We start from the raw sequence: 15,784 nt of genomic DNA, 5'->3' as shown, positions 1-15,784 counted from the left end.
GAATCCCGTCTCCCTCACTGACCCTCACCCACACGGACACGGAGAATCCCGTCTCCCTCACTGACCCTCACTCACACGGATACGGAGACTCCCGTCAGCCTCACTGACCCTCACCCACACAGAGAATCCTGTCTCCCTCACTGACCCTCACCCACACGGACGCGGAGACTCCCGTCTCCCTCAGTGACCCTCACTCACACGGAGAATCCCGTCTCCCTCACTGACCCTCACTCACACGGATACGGAGACTCCTGTCTCCCTCACTGACCCTCACCCACACGGAGAATCCCGTCTCCCTCACTGACGCTCACTCACACGGACACGGAGAATCCCGTCTCCCTCACTGACCCTCACTCACACGGACACGGAGAATCCCGTCTCCCTCACTGACCCTCACCCACACGGACACGGAGAATCCCGTCTCCCTCACTGACCCTCACCCACACGGACACGGAGACTCCCGTCTCCCTCACTGACCCTCACCCACACGGACACGGAGACTCCAGTCTCCCTCACTGACCCTCACTCACACGGACACGGAGAATCCCGTCTCCCTCACTGACCCTCACTCACACGGACACGGAGAATCCCGTCTCCCTCACTGACCCTCACTCACACGGACACGGAGAATCCCGTCTCCCTCACTGACCCTCACTCACACGGACACGGAGAATCCCGTCTCCCTCACTGACCCTCACCCACACGGACACGGAGAATCCCGTCTCCCTCACTGACCCTCACCCACACGAACACGGAGACTCCCGTCTCCCTCACTGACCCTCACTCACACGGACACGGAGAATCCCGTCTCCCTCACTGACCCTCACTCACACGGACACGGAGAATCCCGTCTCCCTCACTGACCCTCACCCACACGGACACGGAGACTCCCGTCTCCCTCACTGACCCTCACTCACACGGACACGGAGAATCCCGTCTCCCTCACTGACCCTCACCCACACGGACACAGAGACTCCCGTCTCCCTCACTGACCCTCACCCACACGGACACGGAGAATCCCGTCTCCCTCACTGACCCTCACCCACACGGACACGGAGAATCCCGTCTCCCTCACTGACCCTCACCCACACGAACACGGAGACTCCCGTCTCCCTCACTGACCCTCACTCACACGGACACGGAGAATCCCGTCTCCCTCACTGACCCTCACTCACACGGACACGGAGAATCCCGTCTCCCTCACTGACCCTCACCCACACGGACACGGAGACTCCCGTCTCCCTCACTGACCCTCACTCACACGGACACGGAGAATCCCGTCTCCCTCACTGACCCTCACTCACACGGACACGGAGAATCCCGTCTCCCTCACTGACCCTCACCCACACGGACACGGAGAATCCCGTCTCCCTCACTGACCCTCACCCACACGGACACGGAGACTCCCGTCTCCCTCACTGACCCTCACTCACACGGACACGGAGAATCCCGTCTCCCTCACTGACCCTCACCCACACGGACACGGAGAATCCCGTCTCCCTCACTGACCCTCACCCACACGGACGCGGAGACTCCCGTCTCCCTCACTGACCCTCACTCACACGGACACGGAGAATCCCGTCTCCCTCACTGACCCTCACCCACACGGACACGGAGACTCCCGTCTCCCTCACTGACCCTCACTCACACGGACACGGAGAATCCCGTCTCCCTCACTGACCCTCACCCACACGGACACGGAGAATCCTGTCTCCCTCACTGACCCTCACGCACACGGACACGGAGACTCCCGTCTCCCTCAGTCACCCTCACCTGTCTGGGGGGAGACGTCCCCCCCCCACTTCCAACCCCATTCACTGACCTGCTCAGGAACCTGGCGAAGATGTTTTCGGACAGAGTTTGGGTGATTTCCTGAATCATTGGCTGCGGAATAAATCGGAGGATGACAATTACTGTTCCTGAAAGGGGGAATCACTGGCCCTGCAATATTGTCACTGTTACAAGGCTTTGGTTTGTACTAAAAGCATAGAATTCAGTGTGGTTTCAAAAACTGAGGAAAGTATTTTTCTGTGGACATGGAATGCTGCAACATTTGTGGGTTGGGACTGAGTGAAATGTACAGACTGCAAGGCACCTGTTTACAAGCAGGAGAATGACAGGTCAAGATTTGTGGTGGTCATGTGACTTGATTGTTGACGTTAGTTTCACTTTTGGATTGTAAAAGCGACCAGTGAGTTGGACAAAGGGCAGGCGTTTGAAATCGTTGCTTTGACCTGCCTGGAGCAAGAGAGGAAGACCCAGAAAAGTGTTAACTTCTGTCTGTGGAGGATTCCTCCATCTCGAGAAGAAACCCTGGACTTGAAAGGTGGCAGACTCCTGTTACCTCCAGTCTTTGAAGAATCCCTGCCTCAAGAGCGGTTCCTGTCGCATCCCGTGTTTTGGGAAAGCCCGAAATCTGAAGAGAGGTTCGACTGCTGGAGGGCTGCTTCAAAACCCGAGCCGATCTGTTGCTACACCCTTTGCTGAAAGACCCGTGTGATGCCTGCTGCAGACGAATTGCCTTGAATGCCTACCCATCACAGACTGTTCATCAACCGCGCTTGGACAGACTGAGTGGCATCCAACTATTCAACTCTGGGACACCTCACCGTACTGGAAACATCCTACTAGAACATGATAAACCCTATCATTTTATTTTTTCTTTCTATTCCTAAGAAACAGTTGTAAACCAAAAAAATCCTTTCCCCCGGTTAACCGGTTTTTGAATGGATGTGTGTGCATGAGGGTTAGAAAGAATAAGGAGTTTTAAAAAAATTCTTTTTGCCAATAGATTTATCTCATTATTATTTAAAACTTAATTTGTTAATAAATAAAACACTCCTCCCACCTCAGTCGTAACACCAGTGGTTGGAGATAGTGAAGGAAGAGATTTGCGGTAGCGTCAATAGAAGATTGGCGGTGGAGATGGGGACAGGAGACAGAAGAAGCATTAGGAAGGGGCCGGGAAAGAGGAGACAGATGGGGAGATGGAAGACAGGTAGGAGACAGACAGGGAGACGGTTCAGTTCTACAAGGCGTCACCGGATGGAAACACAAACCTGGAAGAGTTCTTGTGGATATTGATTCCTGGTGAGGAAATACTGGATGCTGGAGACTGAACTTTGCGAATACGCCTAAAAACAGGGGCAGAAACGCGGTCAAAACACAAGCAAAAAAAACGGTCAAAACACAGGCAGAAACACAGTCAAAACACAGGCAGAAACAGGGTCAAAACACAGGCAGAAACAGGGTCAAAACACAGGCAGAAACACGGTCAAAAGACCGGCAGAAACAGAGTCAAAACACAGGCAGAAACACAGTCAAAACACAGGCAGAAACAGGGTCAAAACACAGGCAGAAACAGAGTCAAAACACAGGCAGAAACAGGGTCAAAACACAGGCAGAAACAGGGTCAAAACACAGGCAGAAACAGGGTCAAAGCACAGGCAGAAACAGTCAAAACACAGGAAGAAACAGGGTCAAAACACAGGCAGAAACACGGTCAAAACACAGGCAGAAACACGGTCAAAGCACAGGCAGAAACACAGTCAAAACACAGGCAGAAGCAGAGTCAAAACATAGGCAGAAGCAGAGTCAAAACACAGGCAGAAACACGGTCAAAACACAGGCAGAAGCACTGTCAATGCGCAGGCAGAAACACGGTCAAAACACAGGCAGAAATACGGTCAAAACACCGGCAGAAACGCAGTCTATACATAGGCAGAAACACCATCAATAAACTGGCGCAAACACGAAGAGAAGGAGAAATTAAGATCTTTACCTCTGGAGATTTGATGAGCTCCCGCAGAATAAACGTGTGATAGATTTCTGCTGCTCTCTCACCACGTTCAGTCTCACTGCCTAAATTCTCATAGGCTTGGATCTGAGAACACAAAGAGCAGGCAACTCAAAACAGGAGGGCAGTGGGGCAGAGGGGGTAAAACTCAACTTCTTCCCACAGAATCGCAGGTGCCAAGGGAGCACTGCACTGTTGGAGGATCAGTACTGAGGGAGTGCCGCACTGTCAGAGGGTCAGTACTGAGGGAGTGCCGCACTGTCGGAGGGTCAGTACTGAGGGAGTGCCGCACTGTCAGAGGGTCAGTACTGAGGGAGTGCCGCACTGTCAGAGGGTCAGTACTGAGGGAGTGCCGCACTGTCGGAGGGTCAGTACTGAGGGAGTGCCTTACTGTCGGAGGGTCAGTACTGAGGGAGTGCCTTACTGTCAGAGGGTCAGTACTGAGGGAGTGCCGCACTGTCAGAGGGTCAATACTGAGGGAGTGCCGCACTGTCAGAGGGTCAGTACTGAGGGAGTGCCGCACTGTCAGAGGGTCAGTACTGAGGGAGTGCCGCACTGTCGGAGGGTCAGTACTGAGGGAGTGCCGCACTGTCAGAGGGTCAGTACTGAGGGAGTGCCGCACTGTCGGAGGGTCAGTACTGAGGGAGTGCCTTACTGTCGGAGGGTCAGTACTGAGGGAGTGCCTTACTGTCAGAGGGTCAGTACTGAGGGAGTGCCGCACTGTCAGAGGGTCAATACTGAGGGAGTGCCGCACTGTCAGAGGGTCAGTACTGAGGGAGTGCCGCACTGTCGGAGGGTCAGTACTGAGGGAGTGCCTTACTGTCGGAGGGTCAGTACTGAGGGAGTGCCGCACTGTCAGAGGGTCAGTACTGAGGGAGTGCCGCACTGTCGGAGGGTCAGTACTGAGGGAGTGCTGCACTGTCAGAGGGTCAGTACTGAGGGAGTGCCGCACTGTCGGAGGGTCAGTACTGAGGGAGTGCCGCACTGTCAGAGGGTCAGTACTGAGGGAGTGCCGCACTGTCAGAGGGTCAGTACTGAGGGAGTGCCGCACTGTCAGAGGGTCAGTACTGAGGGAGTGCCGCATTGTCGGAGGGTCAGTACTGAGGGAGTGCCGCACTGTCGGAGGGTCAGTACTGAGGGAGTGCTGCACTGTCGGAGGGTCAGTACTGAGGGAGTGCTGCACTGTCAGAGGGTCAATACTGAGGGAGTGCCGCACTGTCAGAGGGTCAGTACTGAGGGAGTGCCGCACTGTCGGAGGGTCAGTACTGAGGGAGTGCCATACTGTCGGAGGGTCAGTACTGAGGGAGTGCCGCACTGTCAGAGGGTCAGTACTGAGGGAGTGCCGCACTGTCAGAGGGTCAGTACTGAGGGAGTGCCGCATTGTCGGAGGGTCAGTACTGAGGGAGTGCCGCACTGTCGGAGGGTCAGTACTGAGGGAGTGCTGCACTGTCGGAGGGTCAGTACTGAGGGAGTGCTGCACTGTCAGAGGGTCAATACTGAGGGAGTGCCGCACTGTCAGAGGGTCAGTACTGAGGGAGTGCCGCACTGTCGGAGGGTCAGTACTGAGGGAGTGCCATACTGTCGGAGGGTCAGTACTGAGGGAGTGCCGCACTGTCAGAGGGTCAGTACTGAGGGAGTGCCACACTGTCGGAGATACTGTTTTTCAGGATGATACGTTAAACCGAGTCCCCGTCTGCCCTCTCGGGTGGATGTAAAAGGTCCCACGGCCTCCATTGGAAGATGGGCTGGGCGGGTGGAGGGAGTTATTTATCCTTCAACCAACATCACGAAAAACAGTTGAACTGGGTCATTCTTGGCATCACTGCTTGTGGGATCTTGCTGTGCACAGATCGGCTGCCACATTTCCTACGTTTGAACAGTGACAACACCTCAAAGAAGTGCTTCATTGGCTGTGAGGCTATGGAATGTCCTGAGGTGGTGAAAGGCGGAGAGAGGGGAGATTGTTGTCCCTCTGTCTCAATCGTCCCCGTTGTCTCTTATTTTTCAATTTCTCTCTCTCTCAATTACCTGCTCGTAAAAGTTGAACTGATACAGCATGGATGGAGTTTGTTGTCTGCAGAAATCCTTGAGCAGTTGGTATCCTGGAGGAGCCGGAGAGAGATAGACAGTCAAACATTACCACTTTTTTGTTTATTCATTCACGGGATGTGGGCGTCATGGCCAGGCCAGCATTTATTGCCCATCCCTAATTGCCCTTGAGAAGGTGGTGGTGAGCTGCCTTCTTGAACCGCTGCAGTCCATGTGGGGTAGGTATACCCACAGTGCTGTTAGGGAGGGAGTTCCAGGATTCTGACCCAGCGACAGTGAAGGAACGGCGATATAGTTCCAAGTCAGGATGGTGTGTGACTTGGAGGGGAACTTGCAGGTGGTGATGTTCCCATGTATTTACTGCCCTTGTCCTTCTAGTTGGTACAGGTTGCGGGTTTGGAAGGTGCTGTCTAAGGAGCCTTGGTGCATTGCTGCAGTGCATCTTGTAGATGGTACACACTGCTGCCACTGTGCGTTGGTGGTGGAGGGAGTGAATGTTTGTGGATGGGGTGCCAATCAAGCGGGCTGCTTTGTCCTGGATGGTGTCGAACTTCTCAGGTGTTGTTGGAGATTCACCCATCCAGGCAAGTGGAGAGTATTCCATCACACTCCTGACTTGTGCCTTGTAGATGGTGGACAGGCTTTGGGGAGTCAGGAGGTGAGTTACTCACCTCAGGATTCCTAGCCTCTGACCTGCTCTTCATAAGATCATAAGAACTAGGAGCAGGAGTAGGCCGTCCGGCCCCTCGAACCTGCTCCGCCATTCAATAAGATCATGGCTGATCTTTTCGTGGACTCAGATCCACTTACCCGCTCTCTCACCGTATCCCTTAATTCCTTTATTGTTCAAAAAGATATCTACCTTAGCTTTAAAAACGTTTACTGAAGAAGTGTCAACTACTTCACTGGGCAAGGAATTCCATAGATTAACAACCCTCTGGGTGAAGAAGTTCCTTCTTAATTCAGTCCTAAATCTGCTCCCTCTAATCTTGAGGCTATGCCCTCTTGTCCTAGCTTCACCTGCCAGTGGAAACATCCTCTCTACTTGTATCTTATCTATTCCCTTCATGATTGTATATATTTCTATAAGATCCCCCCTCATTCTTCTGAATTCCAATGAATATAATCCCAATCTACTCAGTCTCTCCTCATAAGCCAACCCCCTCAACTCCGGAATCAACCTAGTGAACCTCCTCTGCACCCTCTCCAGTGCCAGTACATCCTTTCTCGAGTAAGGAGACCAAAACTGCACACAGTACTCCAGGTGTGGCCTCACCAGTACCTTATACAGCTGCAACATAACCTCTCTGCTTTTAAACTCAATCCCTTTAGCAATGAAGGACAAAATTCCATTTGCCTTCCTAATTACTTGCTGTACCTGCAGACCAACCTTCTGCGATTCATGCACAAGGACACCCAGGTCCCTCTGCATAGCAGCATGCTGCAACTTTTTACCATTCAAGTAATAATCCTTTTTACTGTTACTCCTACTGAAATGAATTACTTCACATTTATTAACATTGTATTCCATCTGCCAGACCTTTGCCCACTCACTCAATGTATCTATGTTCCTCTGCAAAGTTTCACAGTCATCTGCACACTTTGCTCTGCCACTCATCTTAGTGTCATCTGCAAACTTTGACACCCTACACGTGGTCCCCAACTCCAAATCATATATATAAATTGTAAATAATTGTGGTCCCAACACCGATCCCTGAGGCACACCACTAGTGACTGATTGCCAACCAGAATAGCACTCATTTATCCCCACTCTCTGCTTCCTGTTAGTCAACCAATCCTCTATCCATGCTAATACTTTACCCCTAACGCCATGCCTCCTTATCTTATGCAGCAGCCTCTTGTGCGGCACCTTGTCGAAGGCCTTTTGGAAATCTAGGTACACCACATCCACTGGGTCCCCATTGTCCACCTTGCTCGTAATGTCATCATTGAATTCCAAAAGATTTGTCAAGCATGACCTGCCCTTCATGAACCCATGCTGCGTCTGCCCAACGGGACAATTTCTATCGAGATGCCCTGCTATTTCTTCCTTGATAATAGACTCAAGCATCTTCCCCACTACAGAGGTTAAACTAATCGGTCTATAATTCCCCATCTTTTGTCTACCTCCCTTTTTAAAACAGTGGCATCACATCTGCTGTTTTCCAATCTGCTGGGACTACCCCAGAGTCCAGCGAATTTTGGAAAATTACCGCCAGTGCACCTGCTATTTCTCCCGCCATCTCTTTTAGTACCCTGGGATGCATTCCATCAGGGCCAGGAGACTTATCGATCCTTAGCTCCATTAGCTTGGCCAACACTACCTCTTCCGTAATAATGATCGTTTCCAGGTCCTCACCTACGTTCGTCTCTTTGTCAATTACTGGCATGTTATTAATGTCCTCCACTGTAAAGACCGATACAAAATACCTGTTCAATGCCTCGGCCATTTCATCATATCCCATAACTAAATTCCCCTTCTCATCCTCTAAAGGACCAACGTTTACTTTAGCCACTCTTGTTCGTTTTATATATTTATAGAAACTTTTGCTATCGGTCTTTATATTCTGTGCTAGTTTTTTCTCATGTTCTATCTTACTTTTCTTTATAGCTCTTTTTGTGGCTTTCTGTTGACCTTTAAAGTTTTCCCAATCTTCTAGTTTCATGCTGTTTTTGGACACTTTGTATGCCTTCTTTTTCAATTTGATAGCCTCCCTTATTTCCTTAGACATCCATGGCAGATTACCCCTTTTCTTCCAGTCCTTCCTTTTCACTGGAATATACTTTTGCTGAGCACTTTGAAAAATTGCTTTGAAAGTCCTCCACTGCTCGTCAACTGTCCCACCGTAAAATCTTTGTTTCCAGTCTACTTTAGCCAAGTCCTCCCTCATTCTATTGTAGTCCCCCTTGTTCAAGCGCAGGACCCTGGTATTGGATTTTATCTTCACACTCTCCATCTGTATTCTAAATTCAACCATACTGTGATCACTCCTTCCAAGAGGATCCCTAACTATGAGGTCATTAATTATTCCTGTCTCATTACACAGTACTAGATCTAGGATAGCTTGCTCCCTCGTCGGTTCCATTACATACTGTTCAAGAAAACTATCACGGATACACTCAACGAATTCCTCCTCAAGGCTACCCTGACTGAGCTGGTTCGACCAATCTACATGTAGATTAAAATCCCCCATGATAATTGCAGTACTATTTTTACAGGCATTAGTTATTTCTTTGTTTATTGCCCGCCCCAATGTGATGTTATTATTTGGTGGCCTATAGACTACACCTATCAGTGACTTTTTCTTCTTAGAGTTTCTAATTTCCACCCAAATGGATTCAACCTCATTCTCCATAGAACCTATATCATCTCTCAGCACCGCCCTGATGTCGTCCTTGAATATCAGAGCTACACCACCTCCCGTACCTTCCTGTCTGTCCTTCTGAATAGTCTGGTACCCCTGGATATTTAACTCCCAGTCGTGACCAACCTGTAACCATGTCTCTGTAATGGCTACCAACTCATATTCATTCGCGATGATTTGTGCCGTTAACTCATCAACCTTGTTACGAATGCTACGAGCATTCAGGTAAAGTGCCTTTATGCTAGCTTTCTTACCCTCATGATTTCCAACATCTCTAATAATAACTCCCGAGTTATCCTTCCTTTCTGATTCTTTCATAGTCTGCCTTGAACTTAAACCCTCCTGCACACATGTTAACCTGCTGCTTACCTTTTTATTTACCATCATACTCCCTGTCGTTTTCCCTTTCCCTTCCCCCTGAGTCACTAGTTTAAAGTCCTAGAGACCACCCTATTTATCCGTTTTGCTAGAACACTGTAGCCATGGTATTTATATGGCTACTGCAGTTCAGTTTCTGGTCAATGGTAGCCCCTAGGATGTTGATAGTGGGGGATTCAGCGATGGTAATGCCATTGAATGTCAAGGGGAGATGGTTAGATTCTCTCTTGTTGGAGATGGTCATTGCCTGGCACTTGTGTGGTGCGAATGTTACTTGCCACTTATCAGCCCAAGCCTGGATATTGTCCAGGTCTTGCTGCATTTCTACACGGACTGCTTCAGTATTTGAGGAGTCGCGAATGGTGCTGAACATTGTGCAATCATCAGCGAACATCCCCACTTCTGACCTTATGATTGAAGGAAGGTCATTGATGAAGCAGCTGAAGATGGTTGAGCCGAGGACACTACCCTGAGGAACTCCTGCAGTGATGTCCTGGAGCTCAGATGATTGACCTCCAACAACCACAGCCATCTTCCTTTGCGCTCGGTATGACTCCAGTCAGCGGAGATTTTTCCCCCTGATTCCCATTGACTCCAGTTTTGCTCGGGCTCCTTGATGCCATACTCAGTCAAATGTTGCCTTGATGTCAAGGGCAGTCACTCTCACCTCACCTCTTGAGTTCAGCTCTTTTGTCCATGTTTGAACCAAGGCTGTAATGAGGTCAGGAGCTGAGTGGCCCTGGTGGAACCCAAACTGAGCGTCACTGAGCAGGATATTGTTAAGCAAGTGCTGCTTGATGGCACTGTTGATGACACCTTCCATCACTTTACTGATGATTGAGAGTAGGCTGATGGGGCGGTAATTGGCCGGGTTGGACTTGCCCTGCTTTTTGTGTACAGGACATACCTGGGCAATTTTCGGACATTGTTTTGGGGGACGGAGTGTAATTCCGCACGACACAGACACAGACACAGATTCATGGTTGATGCTGAGTGAACCTGAACTCAAACCCAGCACTGAAGCCGATCACCTTCCAGAATCAGAGAGAGGCAGCCGTGCAGGATACTCACCGATCCTCTGGGTCATCATCTTGGAGGCAAATAACTCACCCCGGTCAGCTAGGTATTGACGCATCACACTCTGAATACTGGGGAGAGAGAGAGAGGGTGGAGAGGGAATAGAGAGATGGGGAGGAGGAGAGCGAGAGAGGGCGGTATATGATTATCAGGTTACTAAAAGCTACTAACCAGCGTATCAATTGTTAAAATCTAGCTACTATAAACTAACAATTGACTTATGATCACAAACTAACATATAGATTTAATAATACCTTTCTTTGCATAATGGTAAAGTGGGGAAACGTTAGAAATAGGGCACTGTATAGACAAGATGTCAAGGTAGAGGGATTCTGGGAGATTGTGTCAAGTTTTAAAACGTTTACTTGCAGCAAAAGAGTAAGACCTTGAGAGCAGACAGTGGAAACAGTTTCTGGGTAGATTTGCCTTCTGTTTAGATAACGAAGCTCAAAATGTAAAAGCATCGAGATAGAGTAGTCAACACAAAGAAGTAGTACCTGCACAAATTCGAAAGGTTAGCAACCATCACAAAATAATCCTGGGTTGGTTCAGAAAGGCATCCTTTAATAAAAGACCACTGATTGGGAGAGGGGAGGGTTAACTGGAAAAGCTGCTCGGAAAAAAAACCCCTGTCTTTGATACTGTACGGCAGAGAATTTTTGACCAACAATGAGAGACCGACCAAAAACTTGAAGATCACAAGCTGCAAGAGAAGGGGTGGGTGCTCTGCTGTCCAGTCTCTAACACAGGTAAGATCTTTGTTAGACTGTTAATTACTTCCCAGATTTGTGACCATGGTTTATCTGAAAATTGAACCAGAAAAAGAGAGAGAGACAGAGAGAGAGAGACACAGAGAGAGAGAGAGACAGAGAGAGAGAGAGAGAGAAACAGAGAGAGAGAGACAGAGAGAGAGAGAGAGACAGAGAGAGAGAGAGAGAGACAGAGAGAGACAGAGACAGAGACAGAGAGACAGAGAGAGAGAGACAGAGAGAGAGAGAGAGACAGAGAGAGACAGAGACAGAGAGAGACAGAGAGAGAGAGAGAGACAGAGAGAGAGAGAGACAGAGAGAGAGAGACAGAGAGAGAGAGAGACAGACAGACAGACAGAGAGAGAGAGAGACAGAGAGAGACAGAGAGAGAGAGACAGAGAGAGAGAGACAGAGAGAGAGAGACAGAGAGAGAGAGACAGAGAGACAGACACAGAGAGAGAGAGGGGTGGGACAGTCAGATCAGGGGCACAGTCAGTCAAACATGAGCACAGTCAGACAGGGGCTCAGACAGACAGGTGCACAGACAGACAGGGGCACAGTCAGACAGACAGAGGCACAGTCAGTCAGACGGGGGCACAGTCAGTCAGACAGGGGCACAGTCAGACAGACAGGGGCACAGTCAGACAGACAGGGGCAGTCAGTCAGTCAGACAGGGGCACAGTCAGTCAGCCTGGGTCATCAGTTCAGACAGACAAGGGCACGGTCAGACAGAAAGGGGCACAGTCAGACAGACAGGGGCACAGACAGACAGACAGGGGCACAGTCAGTCAGACAGGGGCACAGTCAGTCAGCCTGGGTCATGAGTTCAGACAGACAGCATCATCAGTTCAGACAGACAAGGGCACGGTCAGACAGAAGAGGCACAGTCAGACAGAAAGGGGCACAGTCAGTCAGACAGGGGCACAGTCAGACAGACAGGGGCACAGTCAGACAGACAGGGGCACAGTCAGACAGACATGGCAGTCAGTCAGACAGGGGCACAGTCAGTCAGACAGGGGCACAGTCAGTCAGACAGGGGCACAGTCAGACAGGGGCACAGTCAGACAGGGGCACACTCAGACAGACAGGGGCACAGTCAGTCAGACAAGGGCACAGTCAGTCAGACAAGGGCACAGTCAGTCAGACAGGGGCACAGTCAGTCAGACAGGGGCACAGTCAGCCTGGGTCATCACTTCAGACAGGGGCACAGTCAGACAGGGGCACAGTCAGACAGGGGCACAGACAGACAGGGGCACAGACAGACAGACGGGGCACAGACAGACAGACGGGGGCACAGACAGACAGGGGCACAGACAGACAGACAGGGGCACAGTCAGTCAGAAAGGGGCACAGTCAGTCAGAAAGGGGCACAGTCAGTCAGCCTGGGTCATCAGTTCAGACAGACAGGGTCATCAGTTCAGACAGACAAGGGCACAGTCAGAAAGACAGGGGCACAGTCAGTCAGACATGGGCACAGTCAGTCAGACATGGGCACAGACAGACAGGGGCACAGTCAGACAGGGGCACAGTCAGAAAGACAGGGGCACAGTCAGACAGACAGAGGCACAGTCAGACAGACAGAGGCACAGTCAGTCAGACGGGGGCACAGTCAGTCAGACGGGGGCACAGTCAGTCAGACAGGGGCACAGTCAGACAGACAGGGGCACAGTCAGACAGACAGGGGCACAGTCAGACAGACAGGGGCAGTCAGTCAGTCAGACAGGGGCACAGTCAGTCAGCCTGGGTCATCAGTTCAGACAGACAAGGGCACGGTCAGACAGAAAGGGGCACAGTCAGACAGACAGGGGCACAGACAGACAGACAGGGGCACAGTCAGTCAGACAGGGGCACAGTCAGTCAGACAAGGGCACAGTCAGTCAGCCTGGGTCATCAGTTCAGACAGACAGCATCATCAGTTCAGACAGACAGCGTCATCAGTTCAGACAGACAAGGGCACGGTCAGACAGAAAGGGGCACAGTCAGTCAGACAGGGGCACAGTCAGACAGACAGGGGCACAGTCAGACAGACAGGGGCACAGTCAGACAGACAGGGGCACAGTCAGACAGACAGGGGCACAGTCAGACAGACATGGCAGTCAGTCAGACAGGGGCACAGTCAGTCAGACAGGGCACAGTCAGACAGGGGCACAGTCAGACAGGGGCACAGTCAGACAGGGGCACAGTCAGACAGACGGGGCACAGTCAGTCAGACAAGGGCACAGTCAGTCAGACAAGGGCACAGTCAGTCAGACAGGGGCACAGTCAGCCTGGGTCATCACTTCAGACAGGGGCACAGTCAGACAGGGGCACAGTCAGACAGGGGCACAGACAGACAGGGGCACAGACAGACAGACAGGGGCACAGACAGACAGGGGCACAGACAGACAGACAGGGGCACAGTCAGTCAGAAAGGGGCACAGTCAGTCAGAAAGGGGCACAGTCAGTCAGCCTGGGTCATCAGTTCAGACAGACAGGGTCATCGGTTCAGGCAGACAAGGGCACAGTCAGAAAGACAGGGGCACAGTCAGTCAGACATGGGCACAGTCAGTCAGACATGGGCACAGACAGACAGGGGCACAGTCAGACAGGGGCACAGTCAGAAAGACAGGGGCACAGTCAGAAAGACAGGGGCACAGTCAGTCAGACATGGGCACAGTCAGTCAGACATGGGCACAGTCAGTCAGACATGGGCACAGACAGACAGCGGCACAGTCAGACAGGGGCACAGTCAGACAGACATGAGCACAGTCAGACAGACATGAGCACAGTCAGGCAGGGGCACAGTCAGGCAGACAGGGTCATCAGTTCAGTCAGACAGGGGCGCAGTCAGTCAGACAGGGGCGCAGTCAGTCAGACAGGGGCGCAGTCAGTCAGACAGACGGGGGCAGTCAGTCAGACAGGGGCGCAGTCAGACAGACAGGGGCGCAGTCAGTCAGATGGGGCGCAGTCAGACAGACGGGTCACAGTCAGACAGACGGGGGTACAGTCAGACAGACGGGGGGCACAGTCAGACAGACGGGGGGCACAGTCAGACAGACGGGGGCACAGTCAGACAGATGGGGGGCACAGTCAGACAGACGGGGGCACAGTCAGACAGACGGGGCACAGACAGACAGACGGGGGCACAGTCAGACAGACGGGGGCACAGTCAGACAGACGGGGGCACAGTCAGACAGACGGGGGCACAGTCAGACAGGGGCAGAGAGAGTCAGATAAGGACACAGTCAGGCAGGGCCACAGGCAGACAGGGCTATAGTCATATGGGGACACAGTCAGACACGGCTACAGTTATATGGGGACACAGTCAGTTAGGGGCACAGTCAGACAGGGACACAGTCAGACAGGGACACAGTCAGACAGAGCGCCATCCGACTGGGGCGCCATCAGACAGGGGCGCACTCAGACAGGGGCACAGTCATACAAGGACACAGTCAAACAAGGACACAGTCAAACAGGGGCACAGTCATACACGGACACAGTCAGACAGGGGCACAGTCAGACTGGGGCACAGTCACACAAGGACACAGTCACACAAGGACACAGTCACACAAGGACACAGTCACACAAGGGCACAGTCAGACAGGGGCACAGTCAGACAGGGGCACAGTCAGACACTACATTCCTTTCTCTACCCACCGTCTCCTGCTCTCTTACCACCTCTCTCTCTCTGCCCCCTTTCTTTCCACCACCCTCCCCTATTACCCTGCACCATCTACACCCCTTTTTTCCTCCCTCTCTCCCTCCCCATTTCTCTTTCCCTCCTCTCGCTCTCATCTCCCTCTTCCTCATCCCCTCCCTTTCCTCCTCGCTCTTTCTTCCTCTGCACACTCCCACCATCGTTCTTTCACTTTTCCTCCCCCTATGCCCCAGGATGGTGCCAGTGGGGGAAATGTCTGTTGCCCGGGATAGGATGAGGCTCCTACCTGGGATGGGGGAGGGTGACTCCGCCCACGTTCCTGGCTGCAGGCTCCAGTCTCCCTGCCAAGTGGATTGAAGCACCTGGCAGTGATGTCATTGAAGAGGAAGAAGGAGGGTCACTGACGGACAGGAAACTGAGTGAGGAGGTCACTGAGAGAAGGGGGTCAGCGAAGGAGGAGGGTCAGTGAGGGAGGAGGGTCAGTGAGGGAGGAGGGTCAGTGACAGGGGGGAGGTAAGTGAGGGAGGAGGGTCAGTGAGGGAGGAGGGTCAGTGACAGGGGGGAGGTAAGTGAGGGAGGAGGGTCAGTGAGGGAGGAGGGTCAGTGAGGGAGGAGGGTCAGTGAGCAAGGATCAGTGAGGGAGGAGAGACAGTGATGGGGGGAGGTAAGTGAGGGAGGAGTGTCAGTGAGGGAGGAGGGTCAGTGAGGGAGGAGGGTCAGTGACAGGGGGGAG

General features: G+C 52.0%; 1 protein-coding gene across 1 annotated transcript in view; it reads right to left on the bottom strand.

Moving 5' to 3' along the window:
* LOC137361231 (beta-adrenergic receptor kinase 1-like) overlaps nt 1-15,470 on the bottom strand; it is a 174,289-nt gene extending 158,819 nt beyond the window's left edge. The window contains exons 1-6 of the mRNA XM_068026137.1: nt 15,338-15,470; nt 10,660-10,736; nt 5,825-5,898; nt 3,782-3,883; nt 3,060-3,134; nt 1,823-1,884 (exon numbers count right to left, since the gene is read on the bottom strand). Coding sequence (XP_067882238.1) covers nt 1,823-1,884; nt 3,060-3,134; nt 3,782-3,883; nt 5,825-5,898; nt 10,660-10,736; nt 15,338-15,429 — 482 coding nt within the window. The 5' untranslated portion in view covers nt 15,430-15,470. The remainder of the gene's footprint in view (nt 1-1,822; nt 1,885-3,059; nt 3,135-3,781; nt 3,884-5,824; nt 5,899-10,659; nt 10,737-15,337) is intronic.
* Nucleotides 15,471-15,784: the final 314 nt, after the last annotated feature.

The sequence above is a fragment of the Heterodontus francisci genome, unplaced genomic scaffold (assembly GCF_036365525.1).
Source record: "Heterodontus francisci isolate sHetFra1 unplaced genomic scaffold, sHetFra1.hap1 HAP1_SCAFFOLD_1056, whole genome shotgun sequence".
NCBI lineage: Eukaryota > Metazoa > Chordata > Chondrichthyes > Heterodontiformes > Heterodontidae > Heterodontus > Heterodontus francisci.
This window is presented reverse-complemented; position numbering and strand designations above follow the sequence as displayed.